Source organism: Catharus ustulatus, chromosome 2, assembly GCF_009819885.2.
Source record: "Catharus ustulatus isolate bCatUst1 chromosome 2, bCatUst1.pri.v2, whole genome shotgun sequence".
In the NCBI taxonomy this organism is placed as follows: domain Eukaryota; kingdom Metazoa; phylum Chordata; class Aves; order Passeriformes; family Turdidae; genus Catharus; species Catharus ustulatus.
Genome location: NC_046222.1, coordinates 39,476,674 through 39,496,207, shown reverse-complemented (window position 1 = coordinate 39,496,207; position 19,534 = coordinate 39,476,674). Strand labels below are relative to the sequence as shown.

Below are 19,534 nucleotides of genomic sequence, written 5' to 3'. Positions count from 1 at the left end.
GTGGCAAAGGTAATTTCAGAGGGACTATATGGTTACTTTTGTAAACTTCTGTGGAGTGAAGCAGGTAGAGAAAAGCAGAGCGAAATAAGCGCTCACAGAAATGACACGCTTCTTGTATTTCTTAGGTGGCTCGCTAGCAGCATCAGTAGAAGCAGAAAAGGAAGATGGTGATTCCTCTTGGGGTTCTGAGGTACCTTCTCTGAGGGAGGCAGTGGGGTCCCTCTGTCTCACCTACTTCTGAACTCATTCTGTTTTGATGCTACTTCTTCCACACCCTCCGTACTTGGAGCTTGACATGCTTCTGCTTCAGATATTCGGTTCAGTGTGGACTGGGAGAAAGTGAGGTCCAGCTAATGTCTGGGGCTCTTGTGGCTTATTCCCAAGCTGGATTTCTAGGACAAAGAAGTAACTCTTCCTTCTGGTTACAATCCTCTGAAGTCCTAGCAGGCTGGCTTTGTGAGAATTGCTTTTTTCCTTCTCATAAAGCTCTTTTGTGAATTGTCAATGTCAAATGGTTGTGTATGACCCACAATGTAGGGGTTTATTTCTTCTGTCTAGGTTTTCTCAAACTTGGGCAGGTGGACTTTATCTTGTTTTAAAAATACTGCTCAATAACAATGATGAATGCACCAGATCTGTTTTTGTTCTTTTCTATTTTGTTCTTTTCAATTTTGTTCTTTTCAATTTTGTTCTTTTCAAATTATCTTATCCCTCTCCTTAGGCCTATTGACTGAAGCAGAATCTTTGGGCATGGAAGTGGGTGCAGAAGCCCCCTGTGCCGGTTCTTACATGTGTCTTTTAAATTATGCAGCCTTTTTCTGAAATAGTAGAAAAAGTATTTGCTGGTGAGCAGCGTCCTGGTGCAGACCGCAAAGCTGTGGGCGTGCGCTCTGCTGCAGCTGAGCGCATTGAAGGTAATTTGAAAAGGACTACATAGTTACCTTTGTAAGCCTCAGTGAAGTGAATAATTTGGAAAAGGAGAGTGATGGAAGTACTCAGAGCTATGACAAGAGTCTTATCTGTTCTTAGGCATCCTGCAGCCAGCAGGAGGATCAGAAGATGATGATTCTTCTTGGGATTCTGAGGTACCTTTTCTGAAGGAGATGGTGAGGTTCCTCTGACTCACTGGATCCTGGGCTCATTTTCCTTTGTTGCTGCTTCTGCCACACACTCATAACCTTATACCTTGATTATATTCTGCTGCTGCAGACGTGCTACTCAGATGGGACCAGGCCAAGTGAGGCCAAGCTAATGTCCTGGGCCTCCTTCCAGCTGATGTCCAAATTAGATTTCCAGTAAGGATAATGTAGTAAAAGTCTGTGTTTGTGACAGTCCCGTGAAAACTTTGTAAGGCTGGCATTGTGAAGACTCATTTTTCCATCAAACATCACTCTTTTCTACATGTAGTTAATGTCAACTGGGTTCTCCTATGACCTACAGTCTACAGATTTGTTTTATTATTTGCTGATATTCTCTGTGGCAGGGGCAGGGGTACTTGATTCCATTTTAAAAACCCTGCTCAACACAGATGCTTGCTGTGTTTGCGCTTTTTGTTCTTGCATAACCTAATCCCTATTGCTAAGCCTCTTGGCTGAAGCGCAGCCTTTCAGTGTGGGAGTGGGAGGAGAAGCCTCTGCCAGTTCTATGGTATGTTTTTTTAATTACACAGATAAATTCTGAAGGTGAAGGGAAAGTGTCAGCAGCTTTCCGGCTTCCCACTGCAAACATCAACAGGCTGGATGCACGTTCTTTTGTGGCGGAGCACAACAAAGGTAATTTCAGAGGGACTACATGGATACCTTTGTAATCCTCTCTGGAGTGAATCAGATGCAGAAAAGCAGAGTAAAATAAATACACATAGCTATGAAGTGCTTATCTGTAAGGGTTTTCAAAGCAAAACCAGTGACAGACTCCACGTTAGAAATACAATTTAATAGGGAAACTAAAGAGAAAAAATGAAATACATGTGATAGTATGAAAGAAAAACCCCATGGGCAGGCTCAGAATACAACCTGATATCTTGCTAATTAGTCTGGTGGTTGCAGTACAAGTCAAATGGTGGCTGCAATCCTCCTGGAGTGATAGATGTAGTTCAGTTGAAGTAGGGAGTGCAGAAAGGGCCACTTTTCCAGTGGAATCCAGTGGGGAAAGGAAACACACTTCTTTGGAGTCCCAAATCTCAGATTTTTTATCTATGTAGGAAAGGCTTGACTCCTCCCCTTAGATGGAGCATCTCCCAATTGGATGATGTATTTTTTTCAGTCATACAATGGGACTCCATGGCCCATTAAGAGAAGAGATATACCTGGAGGAAGGGTGGGTGGTGGGAAAGATAAAGAACATTGCCCCATCTGGTTCTTAACAGATGGTCCATTAGCAGGGGATATCTCCCACAGAGATAAGAATCACTGCTCCCCCTGATCTTTTTGGGCACATCTTTACATTGTAATCTAGGACATTGTCTTTTCTTAGGGGTCTTGAAGCAAGCTGGTAAAAAAGGGATACAGGAAGACAGAGTCTTGCAACCAGCAGGGAGAGAGGCAGAACAGGAAGACAATGATTCTCCCTGGGATTCTGAGGTACCTTCTCCGAGGCAGACAGTGGGGGCTCCTCTGACTCACCTGCTTCCTTTTCCTTTGCTGCTGCTTGTGCCACACGTTCATAACTTGCACTTTGGCATTCTGCTGCTGCTTCAGACAAACTGTTCAGCTGGGACTGGGACAAAGTGAGATCGAGATAATGTCCTGGAGTTCCTTACAAGTGATGTACATGTGGGATTTCTAGGGCAAAGAAGTAAAACTTCTCCTGGTTACAGTCCTCTGAAGTCCTAGAACGCTGGCATTGCGACAATTGTATTTTCCTACCTCACGAGTCTCTTCTGTGGATCCAGTCAATGTCAAATGGTTCCAGATGACCCACAATTTCTTCTGCCTAGGTTCTCTCTAGCTTGGCCAAGAGGACTTTGTTGTGTTTGGAAAGATTGCTCCAGAGACATGCCAAATGTGCTGCCTGTGTTTGCCCTTTTTGTTCTTTCCACCACGTGATCCGTCTCTTGTTAGGCCTCTTGGCTGAAGAGGAAGCTTTGAGGGTGGAAAGGGGTGTGGACGCAGACTGTGATAGTTCTCATATTTTTAAATTCTGCAGACTGATTCTGAAGGTGAAGAGAAAGTGCTGCCCCATGTACAGCTTCCTGCTGCAGACCAAGACCGAGTGGGCATGAGCTCTGCTGCAGCGGGGCGCAACAAAGGTAATTCCAGAGGGACTACATGGTTACCTTTGTAAGCCTCTCTGGAGTGAATCAGATGCAGAAAAGCAGAGTAAAATAAATACTCATAGCTATGATGTGCTTATCTGTAAGGGTTTTGAAAGCAAAACCAGTGACAGACTCCAAGTCAGAAATACAATTTAATAGGGAAACTAAAGAGAAAAAATGAAATACATGCAAGAGTACGTAAGAAAAACCGTGGGAAGGGTTGGAATACAACCTGACATATCGCACGTTAGTCTGGTGGTTGCAGTACAAGTCAAATGGTGGCTGCAATCCTCCTGGAGCGATAGATGTAGTTCAGTTGTAGTAGGGAGTGCAGAAAGGGCCACATTTCCAGTGGAATCCAGTGGGAAAAGGCTTCTTTGGTGTTCCAAATCTCAGAGTTTTATCTATGTACCAAAGGCTTGGCTCCTCCACTTAGATGGAGCATCTCCCAATGGGATGATGTAATTTTTTCAGTCATGCAATGGGACTCCATGGCCCATTAAGAGAAGAGATGTTCCTGGAGGAAGGGTGGGTGGTGGTAAAGATGAAGGACATTGCCCCATCTGGTTCTTAACAGATGGCCCATTATCAGGGGATATCTCACACAGAGATAGGAATCACTGCTCCCCCTGATCTTTTTGGACACAACTTTACATTGTAATCTAGGACATTGTCTTTTCTTAGGGGTCTTGAAGCAGGCCTGTAAAAAAGGGATACAGGAAGAAAGAGTCTTGCAGCCCACCGGGAGAGAGGCAGAACAGGAAGACAATGATTCTCCCTGGGATTCTGAGGTACCTTCTCCGAGGCAGACAGTGGGGACTCCTCTGACTCACCTGCTTCCTTTTCCTTTGCTGCTGCTTGTGCCACACGTTCATAACTTGCACTTTGGCATTCTGCTGCTGCTTCAGACAAGCTGTTCAGCTGGGACTGGGACAAAGTGAGGTCCAGATAATGTCTTGGACCTCCTTACAAGTGATGTGGGATTTCTAGGGCAAAGAAGTAAAACTTCTCCTGGTTACAGTCCTCTGAAGTCCTAGAAGACTGGTATTTTTTCCTACCTCACGACTCTCTTCTGTGGATCCAGTCAATGTCAAATGGTTCCAGATGACCCACAATTTCTTCTGTCTAGGTTCTTTGTAGCTTGAGCAGGTGGACTTTGTTGTGTTTGGAAAGATTGCTCCAGAGACATGCCAAATGTGCTGCCTGTGTTTGCCCTTTTTGTTCTTTCCACCACATGATCCGTCTCTTGTTAGGCCTCTTGGCTGAAGAGGAAGCTTTGAGGGTGGAAAGGGGTGTGGACGCAGACTGTGATACTTCTCACATTTTTAAATTCTGCAGACTGATTCTGAAGGTGAAGAGAAAGTGCTGGCCCATGTACAGCTTCCTGCTGCAGACCAAGACCGAGTGGGCATGAGCTCTGCTGCAGCGGGGCGCAACAAAGGTAATTCCAGAGGGACTACATGGTTACCTTTGTAAGCCTCTCTGGAGTGAATCAGATGCAGAAAAGCATAGTAAAATAAATACTCATAACTATGATGTGCTTATCTGTAAGGGTTTTCAAAGCAAAACCAGTGACAGACTCCACGTTAGAAATACAATTTAATAGGGAAACTAAAGAGATAAAATAAAATACATGTAACAGTGCGTTAAGAACCCCAGGGCAGGCTCAGAATACAACCTGATATCCTGCTAATTAGTCTGGTGGTTGCAGTGCAAGTCAAATGGTGGCTGCAATCCTCCTGGAGTGATAGATGTAGTTCAGTTGTAGTAGGGAGTGCAGAAAGGGCCACTTTTCCAGTGGAATCCAGTGGGGAAAGGCTTCTTTGGTGTTCCAAATCTCAGAGTTTTATCTATGTAGGAACGGCTTCGCTCCTCCCCTTAGGTGGCGCATCTCCCAATGGGATGATGTAATTTTTTCAGTCATGCAATGGGACTCCATGGCCCATTAAGAGAAGAGATGTTCCTGGAGGAAGGGTGGGTGGTGGTAAAGATAAAGAACATTGCCCAATCTGGTTCTTAACAAATGGCCCATTAGCAGAGGATATCTCTCACAGAGATAAGAATCACAGCTCCCCCTGATCTTTTTGGGCATATCTTTACATTGAAACCTAGGACATTGTCTTTTCTTAGGGGTCTTGAAGCAAGCCTGTAAAAAAGGGATACAGGAAGACAGAGTCTTGCAACCAGCAGGGAGAGAGGCAGAACAGGAAGACAACGATTCTCCCTGGGATTCTGAGGTACCTTCTCCGAGGCAGACAGTGGGGGCTCCTCTGACTCACCTGCTTCCTTTTCCTTTGCTGCTGCTTGTGCCACACGTTCATAACTTGCACTTTGGCATTCTGCTGCTGCTTCAGACAAGCTGTTCAGCTGGGACTGGGACAAAGTGAGGTCCAGATAATGTCATGGATCTCCTTACAAGTGATATGCATGTGGGATTTCTAGGGCAAAGAAGTAAAACTTCTCCTGGTTACAGTCCTCTGAAGTCCTAGAATGCTGGTATTTTTTCCTACCTCACGACTCTCTTCTGTGGATCCAGTCAATGTCAAATGGTTCCAGATGACCCACAATTTCTTCTGCCTAGGTTCTCTCTAGCATGGGCAGGTGGACTTTGTTGTGTTTGGAAAGATTACAGCAATTTCACTATTACAAGCCGCACCATTTTGAGTTAAGTTTTACTCCATACCTGGAAGTGTGACTTGTATTTGGAAGCGGCTAATATATGAAAAAATATTCAGAAATTTTCCAATCAGAAATGCAAGCACGCATCAGCCCTGAGCCGGGGCAGCTCCGCAGCGGGGGAGGTGGAACCGAGTTGGGCCCATGCAGCTCCGCAGCATCATGGGGGGGCCAGGCCGAGCCTGCATGACCCCGAGCCAGTAAATGCCGTGTTCCCGCGATTCTGTTACTAATTGGCCACTTTGTGAAAGTTGCACGGGGATCCTCGCTGCGAACGACAGAGTGGCTTATAATTGGGTGCGGCTTGTGTATGAACAAAAAACAAAATGTTGCCGACACCTGGAGGAGGCGGCGTATAGTCAGTGTGGCTTGTAATCGTGAAATTACTGTACTCCAGCGACATGCCAAATGTGCTGCCTGTGTTTGCCCTTTTTGTTCTTTCCACCATGTGATCCGTCTCTTGTTAGGCCTCTTGGCTGAAGAGGAAGCTTTGAGGGTGGAAAGGGGTGTGGACGCAGACTGTGATACTTCTCACATTTTTAAATTCTGCAGACTGATTCTGAAGGTGAAGAGAAAGTGCTGCCCCATGTACAGCTTCCTGCTGCAGACCAAGACCGAGTGGGCATGAGCTCTGCTGCAGCGGGGCGCAACAAAGGTAATTCCAGAGGGACTACATGGTTACCTTTGTAAGCCTCTCTGGAGTGAATCAGATGCAGAAAAGCAGAGTAAAATAAATACTCATAGCTATGATGTGCTTATCTGTAAGGGTTTTGAAAGCAAAACCAGTGACAGACTCCACGTTAGAAATACAATTTAATAGGGAAACTAAAGAAATAAAATGAAATACATGTAATAGTACGTAAAAAACCCCATGGGCAGGGTCAGAATACAACCTGATATCCTGCTAATTAATCTGGTGGTTGCAGTACAAGACAAATGGTGGCTGCAATCCTCCTGGAGTGATAGATGTAGTTCAGTTGAAGTAGGGAGTGCAGAAAGGGCCACTTTTCCAGTGGAATCCAGTGGGGGAAGGCTTCTTTGGTGTTCCAAATGTCAGATTTTTATGTATGTAGGAAAGGCTTGACTCCTCCCCTTAGGTGGCGCATCTCCCAATGGGATGATGTAATTTTTTCAGTCATACAATGGGACTCCATGGCCCATTAAGAGAAGAGATGTTCCTGGAGGAAGGGTGGGTGGTGGTAAAGATAAAGAACATTGCCCCATCTGGTTCTTAACAGATGGCCCATTAGCAGGGGATATCTCCCACAGAGATAAGAATCACAGCTCCCCCTGATCTTTTTGGGCACAACTTTACATTGTAATCTAGGACATTGTCTTTTCTTAGGGGTCTTGAAGCAAGCCGGTAAAAAAGGGATACAGGAAGACAGAGTCTTGCAGCCAGCAGGGAGAGAGGCAGAACAGGAAGACAACGATTCTCCCTGGGATTCTGAGGTACCTTCTCCGAGGCAGACAGTGGGGGCTCCTCTGACTCACCTGCTTCCTTTTCCTTTGCTGCTGCTTGTGCCACACGTTCATAACTTGCACTTTGGCATTCTGCTGCTGCTTCAGACAAGCTGTTCAGCTGGGACTGGGACAAAGTGAGGTCCAGATAATGTCATGGATCTCCTTACAAGTGATGTACATGTGGGATTTCTAGGGCAAAGAAGTAAAACTTCTCCTGGTTACAGTCCTCTGAAGTCCTAGAACGCTGGCATTGCGACAATTGTATTTTCCTACCTCACGGGTCTCCTCTGTGGATCCAGTCAATGTCAAATGGTTCCAGATGACCCACAATTTCTTCTGCCTAGGTTCTCTCTAGCTTGGCCAAGAGGACTTTGTTGTGTTTGGAAAGATTGCTCCAGAGACCTGCCAAATGTGCTGCCTGTGTTTGCCCTTTTTGTTCTTTCCACCACGTGATCCGTCTCTTGTTAGGCCTCTTGGCTGAAGAGGAAGCTTTGAGGGTGGAAAGGGGTGTGGACGCAGACTGTGATAGTTCTCATATTTTTAAATTCTGCAGACTGATTCTGAAGGTGAAGAGAAAGTGCTGGCCCATGTACAGCTTCCTGCTGCAGACCAAGACCGAGTGGGCATGAGCTCTGCTGCAGCGGGGCGCAACAAAGGTAATTCCAGAGGGACTATATGGATACCTTTGTAAGCCTCTCTGGAGTGAATCAGATGCAGAAAAGCAGAGTAAAATAAATACTCATAGCTATGATGTGCTTATCTGTAAGGGTTTTGAAAGCAAAACCAGTGACAGACTCCAAGTCAGAAATACAATTTAATAGGGAAACTAAAGAGATAAAATGAAATACATGCAATAGTACGTAAAAAACCCCATGGGCAGGGTCAGAATACAACCTGATATCTTGCTAATTAATCTGGTGGATGCAGTACAAGACAACAGGTGGCTGCAATCCTCCTGGAGTGATAGATGTATTTCAGTTGAAGTAGGGAGTGCAGAAAGGGCCACTTTTCCAGTGGAATCCAGTGGGGAAAGGCTTCTTTGGTGTTCCAAATCTCAGAGTTTTATCTATGTAGGAACGGCTTCGCTCCTCCCCTTAGGTGGCGCATCTCCCAATGGGATGATGTAATTTTTTCAGTCATGCAATGGGACTCCATGGCCCATTAAGAGAAGAGATGTTCCTGGAGGAAGGGTGGGTGGTGGTAAAGATAAAGAACATTGCCCAATCTGGTTCTTAACAAATGGCCCATTAGCAGAGGATATCTCTCACAGAGATAAGAATCACTGTCCCACCTGATCTTTTTGGGCATATCTTTACATTGAAACCTAGGACATTGTCTTTTCTTAGGGGTCTTGAAGCAAGCCTGTAAAAAAGGGATACAGGAAGACAGAGTCTTGCAACCAGCAGGGAGAGAGGCAGAACAGGAAGACAACGATTCTCCCTGGGATTCTGAGGTACCTTCTCCGAGGCAGACAGTGGGGGCTCCTCTGACTCACCTGCTTCCTTTTCCTTTGCTGCTGCTTGTGCCACACGTTCATAACTTGCACTTTGGCATTCTGCTGCTGCTTCAGACAAGCTGTTCAGCTGGGACTGGGACAAAGTGAGGTCCAGATAATGTCATGGATCTCCTTACAAGTGATATGCATGTGGGATTTCTAGGGCAAAGAAGTAAAACTTCTCCTGGTTACAGTCCTCTGAAGTCCTAGAATGCTGGTATTTTTTCCTACCTCACGACTCTCTTCTGTGGATCCAGTCAATGTCAAATGGTTCCAGATGACCCACAATTTCTTCTGCCTAGGTTCTCTCTAGCATGGGCAGGTGGACTTTGTTGTGTTTGGAAAGATTACAGCAATTTCACTATTACAAGCCGCACCATTTTGAGTTAAGTTTTACTCCATACCTGGAAGTGTGGCTTGTATTTGGAAGCGGCTAATATATGAAAAAATATTCAGAAATTTTCCAATCAGAAATGCGAGCACGCATCAGCCCTGAGCCGGGGCAGCTCCGCAGCGGGGGAGGTGGAACCAAGTTGGGCCCATGCAGCTCCGCAGCATCATGGGGGGGCCAGGCCGAGCCTGCATGACCCCGAGCCAGTAAATGCCGTGTTCCCGCGATTCTGTTACTAATTGGCCACTTTGTGAAAGTTGCACGGGGATCCTCGCTGCGAACGACAGAGTGGCTTATAATTGGGTGCGGCTTGTGTATGAACAAAAAACAAAATGTTGCCGACACCTGGAGGAGGCGGCGTATAGTCAGTGTGGCTTGTAATCGTGAAATTACTGTACTCCAGCGACATGCCAAATGTGCTGCCTGTGTTTGCCCTTTTTGTTCTTTCCACCATGTGATCCGTCTCTTGTTAGGCCTCTTGGCTGAAGAGGAAGCTTTGAGGGTGGAAAGGGGTGTGGACGCAGACTGTGATACTTCTCACATTTTTAAATTCTGCAGACTGATTCTGAAGGTGAAGAGAAAGTGCTGCCCCATGTACAGCTTCCTGCTGCAGACCAAGACCGAGTGGGCATGAGCTCTGCTGCAGCGGGGCGCAACAAAGGTAATTCCAGAGGGACTACATGGTTACCTTTGTAAGCCTCTCTGGAGTGAATCAGATGCAGAAAAGCAGAGTAAAATAAATACTCATAGCTATGATGTGCTTATCTGTAAGGGTTTTGAAAGCAAAACCAGTGACAGACTCCACGTTAGAAATACAATTTAATAGGGAAACTAAAGAAATAAAATGAAATACATGTAATAGTACGTAAAAAACCCCATGGGCAGGGTGAGAATACAACCTGATATCCTGCTAATTAATCTGGTGGTTGCAGTACAAGACAAATGGTGGCTGCAATCCTCCTGGAGTGATAGATGTAGTTCAGTTGAAGTAGGGAGTGCAGAAAGGGCCACTTTTCCAGTGGAATCCAGTGGGGGAAGGCTTCTTTGGTGTTCCAAATCTCAGAGTTTTATGTATGTAGGAAAGGCTTGACTCCTCCCCTTAGGTGGCGCATCTCCCAATGGGATGATGTAATTTTTTCAGTCATACAATGGGACTCCATGGCCCATTAAGAGAAGAGATGTTCCTGGAGGAAGGGTGGGTGGTGGTAAAGATAAAGAACATTGCCCCATCTGGTTCTTAACAGATGGCCCATTAGCAGGGGATATCTCCCACAGAGATAAGAATCACAGCTCCCCCTGATCTTTTTGGGCACAACTTTACATTGTAATCTAGGACATTGTCTTTTCTTAGGGGTCTTGAAGCAAGCCGGTAAAAAAGGGATACAGGAAGACAGAGTCTTGCAACCAGCAGGGAGAGAGGCAGAACAGGAAGACAATGATTCTCCCTGGGATTCTGAGGTACCTTCTCCGAGGCAGACAGTGGGGGCTCCTCTGACTCACCTGCTTCCTTTTCCTTTGCTGCTGCTTGTGCCACACGTTCATAACTTGCACTTTGGCATTCTGCTGCTGCTTCAGACAAGCTGTTCAGCTGGGACTGGGACAAAGTGAGGTCCAGATAATGTCATGGATCTCCTTACAAGTGATATGCATGTGGGATTTCTAGGGCAAAGAAGTAAAACTTCTCCTGGTTACAGTCCTCTGAAGTCCTAGAATGCTGGTATTTTTTCCTACCTCACGACTCTCTTCTGTGGATCCAGTCAATGTCAAATGGTTCCAGATGACCCACAATTTCTTCTGCCTAGGTTCTCTCTAGCATGGGCAGGTGGACTTTGTTGTGTTTGGAAAGATTACAGCAATTTCACTATTACAAGCCGCACCATTTTGAGTTAAGTTTTACTCCATACCTGGAAGTGTGACTTGTATTTGGAAGCGGCTAATATATGAAAAAATATTCAGAAATTTTCCAATCAGAAATGCAAGCACGCATCAGCCCTGAGCCGGGGCAGCTCCGCAGCGGGGGAGGTGGAACCAAGTTGGGCCCATGCAGCTCCGCAGCATCATGGGGGGGCCTGACCGAGCCTGCATGGCCCCGAGCCAGTAAATGCCGTGTTCCCGCGATTCTGTTACTAATTGGCCACTTTGTGAAAGTTGCACGGGGATCCTCGCTGCGAACGACAGAGTGGCTTATAATTGGGTGCGGCTTGTGTATGAACAAAAAACAAAATGTTGCCGACACCTGGAGGAGGCGGCGTATAGTCAGTGTGGCTTGTAATCGTGAAATTACTGTACTCCAGCGACATGCCAAATGTGCTGCCTGTGTTTGCCCTTTTTGTTCTTTCCACCATGTGATCCGTCTCTTGTTAGGCCTCTTGGCTGAAGAGGAAGCTTTGAGGGTGGAAAGGGGTGTGGACGCAGACTGTGATACTTCTCACATTTTTAAATTCTGCAGACTGATTCTGAAGGTGAAGAGAAAGTGCTGGCCCAAGTACAGCTTCCTGCTGCAGACCAAGACCGAGTGGGCATGAGCTCTGCTGCAGCGGGGCGCAACAAAGGTAATTCCAGAGGGACTACATGGTTACCTTTGTAAGCCTCTCTGGAGTGAATCAGATGCAGAAAAGCAGAGTAAAATAAATACTCATAGCTATGATGTGCTTATCTGTAAGGGTTTTGAAAGCAAAACCAGTGACAGACTCCAAGTCAGAAATACAATTTAATAGGGAAACTAAAGAGATAAAATAAAATACATGTAACAGTGCGTTAAAAACCCCAGGGCAGGCTCAGAATACAACCTGATATCTTGCTAATTAGTCTGGTGGTTGCAGTACAAGTCAAATGGTGGCTGCAATCCTCCTGGAGTGATAGATGTAGTTCAGTTGAAGTAGGGAGTGCAGAAAGGGCCACTTTTCCAGTGGAATCCAGTGGGAAAAAGCTGCTTTGGTGTTCCAAATGTCAGATTTTTATCTATGTAGCAAAGGCTTGACTCCTCCCTTAGATGACGCATCTCCCAATGGGATGATGTAATTTTTTCAGTCATGCAATGGGACTCCATGGCCCATTAAGAGAAGAGATGTTCCTGGAGGAAGGGTGGGTGGTGGTAAAGATAAAGAACATTGCCCCATCTGGTTCTTAACAGATGGTCCATTAGCAGGGGATATCTCTCACAGAGATAAGAATCACTGCTCCCCCTGATCTTTTTGGGCATATCTTTACATTGAAACCTAGGACATTGTCTTTTCTTAGGGGTCTTGAAGCAAGCTGGTAAAAAAGGGATACAGGAAGACAGAGTCTTGCAACCAGCAGGGAGAGAGGCAGAACAGGAAGACAATGATTCTCCCTGGGATTCTGAGGTACCTTCTCCGAGGCAGACAGTGGGGGCTCCTCTGACTCACCTGCTTCCTTTTCCTTTGCTGCTGCTTGTGCCACACGTTCATAACTTGCACTTTGGCATTCTGCTGCTGCTTCAGACAAGCTGTTCAGCTGGGACTGGGACAAAGTGAGGTCCAGATAATGTCTTGGACCTCCTTGCAAGGCATGTGGGATTTCTAGGGCAAAGAAGTAAAACTTCTCCTGGTTACAGTCCTCTGAAGTCCTAGAACGCTGACATTGCGACAATTGTATTTTCCTACCTCACGAGTCTCCTCTGTGGATCCAGTCAATGTCAAATGGTTCCCGATGACCCACAATTTCTTCTGCCTATATTCTCTCTAGCTTGGGCAAGAGGACTTTGTTGTGTTTGGAAAGATTGCTCCAGAGACCTGCCAAATGTGCTGCCTGTGTTTGCCCTTTTTGTTCTTTCCACCATGTGATCCGTCTCTTGTTAGGCCTCTTGGCTGAAGAGGAAGCTTTGAGGGTGGAAAGGGGTGTGGACGCAGACTGTGATACTTCTCACATTTTTAAATTCTGCAGACTGATTCTGAAGGTGAAGAGAAAGTGCTGGCCCATGTACAGCTTCCTGCTGCAGACCAAGACCGAGTGGGCATGAGCTCTGCTGCAGCGGGGCGCAACAAAGGTAATTCCAGAGGGACTATATGGATACCTTTGTAAGCCTCTCTGGAGTGAATCAGATGCAGAAAAGCAGAGTAAAATAAATACTCATAGCTATGATGTGCTTATCTGTAAGGGTTTTGAAAGCAAAACCAGTGACAGACTCCACGTTAGAAATACAATTTAATAGGGAAACTAAAGAAATAAAATGAAATACATGCAATAGTACGTAAAAAACCCCATGGGCAGGCTCAGAATACAACCTGATATCCTGCTAATTAATCTGGTGGTTGCAGTACAAGACAAATGGTGGCTGCAATCCTCCTGGAGTGATAGATGTAGTTCAGTTGAAGTAGGGAGTGCAGAAAGGGCCACTTTTCCAGTGGAATCCAGTGGGGAAAGGCTTCTTTGGTGTTCCAAATGTCAGATTTTTATGTATGTAGGAAAGGCTTGACTCCTCCCCTTAGGTGGCGCATCTCCCAATGGGATGATGTAATTTTTTCAGTCATACAATGGGACTCCATGGCCCATTAAGAGAAGAGATGTTCCTGGAGGAAGGGTGGGTGGTGGTAAAGATAAAGAACATTGCCCCATCTGGTTCTTAACAGATGGCCCATTAGCAGGGGATATCTCCCACAGAGATAAGAATCACAGCTCCCCCTGATCTTTTTGGGCACAACTTTACATTGTAATCTAGGACATTGTCTTTTCTTAGGGGTCTTGAAGCAAGCCGGTAAAAAAGGGATACAGGAAGACAGAGTCTTGCAGCCAGCAGGGAGAGAGGCAGAACAGGAAGACAACGATTCTCCCTGGGATTCTGAGGTACCTTCTCCGAGGCAGACAGTGGGGGCTCCTCTGACTCACCTGCTTCCTTTTCCTTTGCTGCTGCTTGTGCCACACGTTCATAACTTGCACTTTGGCATTCTGCTGCTGCTTCAGACAAGCTGTTCAGCTGGGACTGGGACAAAGTGAGGTCCAGATAATGTCGTGGATCTCCTTACAAGTGATATGCATGTGGGATTTCTAGGGCAAAGAAGTAAAACTTCTCCTGGTTACAGTCCTCTGAAATCCTAGAACGCTGGCATTGCGACAATTGAATTTTCCTACCTCACGAGTCTCCTCTGTGGATCCAGTCAATGTCAAATGGTTCCCGATGACCCGCAATTTCTTCTGCCTAGGTTCTCTCTTGCTTGGGTAGGTGGACTTTGTTGTGTTTGGAAAGATTGCTCCAGAGACCTGCCAAATGTGCTGCCTGTGTTTGCCCTTTTTGTTCTTTCCACCACGTGATCCGTCTCTTGTTAGGCCTCTTGGCTGAAGAGGAAGCTTTGAGGGTGGAAAGGGGTGTGGAAGCAGACTGTGATAGTTCTCATATTTTTAAATTCTGCAGACTGATTCTGAAGGTGAAGAGAAAGTGCTGGCCCATGTACAGCTTCCTGCTGCAGACCAAGACCGAGTGGGCATGAGCTCTGCTGCAGCGGGGCGCAACAAAGGTAATTCCAGAGGGACTATATGGATACCTTTGTAAGCCTCTCTGGAGTGAATCAGATGCAGAAAAGCAGAGTAAAATAAATACTCATAGCTATGATGTGCTTATCTGTAAGGGTTTTGAAAGCAAAACCAGTGACAGACTCCAAGTCAGAAATACAATTTAATAGGGAAACTAAAGAGATAAAATAAAATACATGTAACAGTGCGTTAAAAACCCCATGGGCAGGGTCAGAATACAACCTGATATCCTGCTAATTAGTCTGGTGGTTGCAGTGCAAGTCAAATGGTGGCTGCAATCCTCCTGGAGTGATAGATGTAGTTCAGTTGTAGTAGGGAGTGCAGAAAGGGCCACTTTTCCAGTGGAATCCAGTGGGAATAAGCTGCTTTGGTGTTCCAAATGTCAGATTTTTATCTATGTGGGAAAGGCTTGGCTCCTCCCCTTAGATGGAGCATCTCCCAATGGGATGTTGTAATTTTTTCAGTCATGCAATGGGACTCCATGACCCATTAAGAGAAGAGATGTTCCTGGAGGAAGGGTGGGTGGTGGTAAAGATAAAGAACATTGCCCCATCTGGTTCTTAACAGATGGCCCATTAGCAGGGGATATCTCCCACAGAGATAAGAATCACAGCTCCCCCTGATCTTTTTGGGCATATCTTTACATTGAAACCTAGGACATTGTCTTTTCTTAGGGGTCTTGAAGCAAGCCTGTAAAAAAGGGATACAGGAAGACAGAGTCTTGCAACCAGCAGGGAGAGAGGCAGAACAGGAAGACAATGATTCTCCCTGGGATTCTGAGGTACCTTCTCCGAGGCAGACAGTGTATGAACAAAGAACAAAATGTTGCCGACACCCGGAGGATGCGGTTTATAGTCAGTGTGGCTTGTAATCGTGAAATTACTGTACTCCAGCGACATGCCAAATGTGCTGCCTGTGTTTGCCCTTTTGTTCTTTCCACCATGTGATCCGTCTCTTGTTAGGCCTCTTGGCTTTTGAGGGTGGAAAGGGGTGTGGAAGCAGACTGTGATAGTTCTCACATTTTTAAATTCTTCAGACTGATTCTGAAGGTGAAGAGAAAGTGCTGGCCAATGTACAGCTTCCTGCTGCAGACCAAGACCGAGTGGGCGTGAGCTCTGCTGCAGCGGGGCGCAACAAAGGTAATTCCAGAGGGACTACATGGTTTCTTTACCATTGTAGGCCTCTCTGGAGGGAGTCTGTCCTGGAAAAGCAAAGTGAAAGAGGCACTAACTACAGCAACACTCTTATTTATTTATTCTTTTAAATCTCTGCTTTCAGCTGCAAGAGCAGAACAGGAGGAACATTTTATCTCCTCTTCCGAGAATAAGGTACTTGGCTCTCTTCCTGAGCTCTTACACTATCCTTGGCAGGAGTCACATTTCTTCATGCTCTCTGCTTGGAGGCATTGTTATACCGCAGTCCTGCTAAGGATTCGTTTCCCAACTCTTGTTTCTCTCTTTTTTTTTTTGCTTGCTTAGCTTCCTACATTACAGAGAGAAGATCTTCCGCTAAAGGTTGATTCTTCAACTCAGACAGATTCTAAGCAGGAGAAACAGGTGAGTGTTAGAGACAGATTCAAGTATCCCTAAATAGAACCTATCATTGTAATCACATGTGTTCTTGCTAGTGAGTTCATTTTGAAATAGTGCTGAGAGGCGGTAATTATTCTGGACCCGAGCTGTACGTTTCCCAATTCTTGTTTCTCTTTTTTTCTTGCTTGCTTAGCTTCCTACATTACAGAGAGATTATCTTCTGCTAAAGGTTGATTCTTCAACTCAGACAGATTCTGGGCAGGAGAAACAGGTGAGTGTTAGAGACAGATTCAAGTATCCCTAAATAGAACCTATCATTGTAATCACATGTGTTCTTGCTAGTGAGTTCATTTTGAAATAGTGCTGAGAGGCGGTAATTATTCTGGACCCGAGCTGTATTTTGGACCTAATTTCATATGTATTTGAAGCAGAAGGGTTGCAAAAAGAGGATGCCTGAAATCCCATTCAACTTCATTTTGAACATGTTCAGGGTTGAACACAACTCCTCTGGATAACCTGGTCCATCACAATAGTTGAAAAATTTTCCTCCGTGTATATAATCTAAATCTACCATCTTTTCATTTTAAACTGTTGCCCATTGACCTGTCACTACAATCCTTGGTAGAAATATCTTTCCTTCTTTCTGTGCTAAAAGGCTGTAATACCATTTACTCAGAACTTGCTTTTCCCCAAACTGAAAAATCCCACGTCCCTCAGCCTTTTTCCATGGGAGAGGTGTTCCAGCCCTGTGGATGCCTTTGTGGCCCTCCTCTTTTCATCAGGTCCATGTCTGCCTTGTGCTGGAGGCCTCAGAGAGTGACACAGATCTTTAGGTGGGGTCTCACAGGAGCAGAGTAGAAAGGGAGAATCGCCTCCCTCAACCTGCTGGCCAACCTCTCCCTCTACGTGTAGACTGATCTAATGATGTAATTTTATCAGTAAAAGCATTGCTTTTGTTGTCACATTTGCACAGATTTTGCTGTGCTTATGAAACACCATTTCCTTAGCCATTGGCCAAGGAAATCAGTGTAAGAGAGATGAAGAAGTAACGCAGGTTTTGAAAGTTAACATCAGAGTCAAAGCACTCTACTTTTTTAAGATATAAAAGCTTTCTACTGGGGATTGTTCTTGTGGTTTGACAGCTCAAGGACCTGAAAGAACCTTTTCACAAGAATGATTATTACACTGAGTCAGGGAAGAATGCCTTAAAGGAGAAGAAAGTAATAACAGTTTTGAGGATCATGCAAGGTCTCCTGGTTGATTCTTCAGTTGCAGCTATCCCCCCGCCGGAAGAGCGCGTTCAACGGTAAGACAGTGGAGCAAGGCTTCACTGTGTGTGAATCTGTGAACACAACAGGACTGTCATCTTGCATCCCAATGAGATACTAATACATGATTTTCAAAGATGCTTTTGTTTTAGATGATGCTCTTTCATGCTCTTCCTTTGGAACTTCTGTGATAAGGCCTGTACTTCTTTTTCAGGCTCCAAATTCCAATGGCAAGGCTGGAAACCACTATTCAGCAAAAAGACAAGACTATTGAAGTTTTTGAGGAAATCCAGCAAGTCTCTTACCGCAGTAAGCTACTCAGAGCTTTCCCTGTCCATGACCCACAGAGCCTAGTTCGATATTCGTATGAGAAAATATAAAAAATTTCAGGTTTTCCTAGAGAGAGTCTAGGAGAGATCAGACCATATAACTAGATAACCTGAAAGACTCAATCATATTCTAGAAGAATGGGTGTGGGGGTACATGCTGGAAAGAAGATATATAGTAGGTGGTTTGGGAAGTTTGTACAGTCCTAATACCTCAGTCAATGCAGAAAGGAGAAGGGCAACATGCAGTTGGGATTTTAGGATCAAAGGATGCTGGATCCTCCAAAAACTTGAGAGACTCCATAGGGTTATAGCTCACTAGACTGTCCCTTTGTTCTAATAGAGTTAATTTTTGTAGGACTCCTCGGGGGACAGTGGTCTTTGGCACTGTGATTTTCTGCACACTATCAAAAACTGTTTTGGAGTGAAGTTTGCAAAGTGAGCCAGTCCATGAGACTGGGTCACCCTGTGGGTGTTTCCACCATTTTGGGTGTCTGTTTCCATGGGATTTGTAAAATTTAGCAATTTTGTATTTAGTGATAACTATCTAGTGATTACTTACTGTTATTTTTTGTTTGTTGCTGTTTTGCTGTTTCACTTATTAATAAATTGTTATTTACTCACTTATATCTGCTTTTATTTGTTCCTTATTGGTGAAAAGGGACTGGATGGAACTAAGGGAAGGTAACTAATTTTAGAGTGTCCACCTCTTTAAACTGTCTTAAACAAAGACCTGTTTTTTAGAACTACCCTGGGAAGATGACTATTGATATTGTTCTTGGTAGATAGGTTTTCTGGATGGTGAGAATCCTTTGTCTGTCACACCAACAAAACTCAAGAAGTAACAGAAGTTTTGTTAAAGGAAATTATATCTAGATTTGGAGTACCACTGGGCCTGTCTTCAGACAAAGAATTTCATTCTGTGGCTGAAACAATTCATAGTTTATGCAAAGTGCTTGGGAATTACATGGAATCTTCAGACTCCTTAGATACCTCAGTCCAGTGGAAAAGTAGGAAGGATGAAGCAAAACTTGAAATGGCAAATATGTAAGATTTGTAAAGAAACTTCACTGAGATGACCTGAGGCTTTGTCTTTAGCCTTATTAAGAATTAGAGTATAGCCTAGATTGAAAGAAAGATTAAGTCCTTATGAAATTATTTAAGGCAGGCTGTATCAAACTAACTATCTGAGGAGAAAACCATGTGCTAGGAAATAGTAATTGGAAAGAGTATGTATCATCTTTGGGAAAAGAGCTCTCATTTTTGCATAGGTTTGCTGTTTAGCATCCTCAGCAACCTTGGACAATTAGATACACCCTCATCAACCCGGGGATTAGGAATACATCCACATGTGGAATGATGAACCACTTAAGGAAGAGTGGAAAGGACTATTCCAGGTTCTCCTGGCTACCCACATGGCTGTGAAAAATGTTGTCTGAGACTCCTGGGTTCACTAAACCTGGACAAAGCCGGCCCAAACCAGGAAACATTTCACTGGACTGTTCAGGAGACAGCACATTCTTTACAGATAAGATTGAAAAGAAACCTTAATGAATTATACTTGGAATCAAGTGAATTTTTTGATGGTTATAGAGTGCATGGTAGTGTTTGTCTGAAATGAAAAGTTTAACGAAGACCA

General features: G+C 44.9%; 1 protein-coding gene across 1 annotated transcript; it reads left to right on the top strand.

Moving 5' to 3' along the window:
• The first annotated feature begins 11,759 nt into the window (after positions 1-11,759).
• LOC116992644 (myb-like protein V) lies at positions 11,760-18,392 on the top strand. Its single transcript, XM_033052470.1, has 13 exons — positions 11,760-11,831; positions 12,520-12,626; positions 13,186-13,288; positions 13,979-14,085; positions 14,651-14,753; positions 15,444-15,550; positions 15,806-15,908; positions 16,048-16,097; positions 16,248-16,325; positions 16,495-16,572; positions 17,444-17,607; positions 17,784-17,878; positions 18,254-18,392. The coding sequence occupies exons 1-13, from the start codon at positions 11,801-11,803 to the stop codon at positions 18,286-18,288; spliced, it is 1,161 nt and encodes a 386-aa protein (XP_032908361.1). The 5' UTR covers positions 11,760-11,800; the 3' UTR covers positions 18,289-18,392.
• Positions 18,393-19,534: the final 1,142 nt, after the last annotated feature.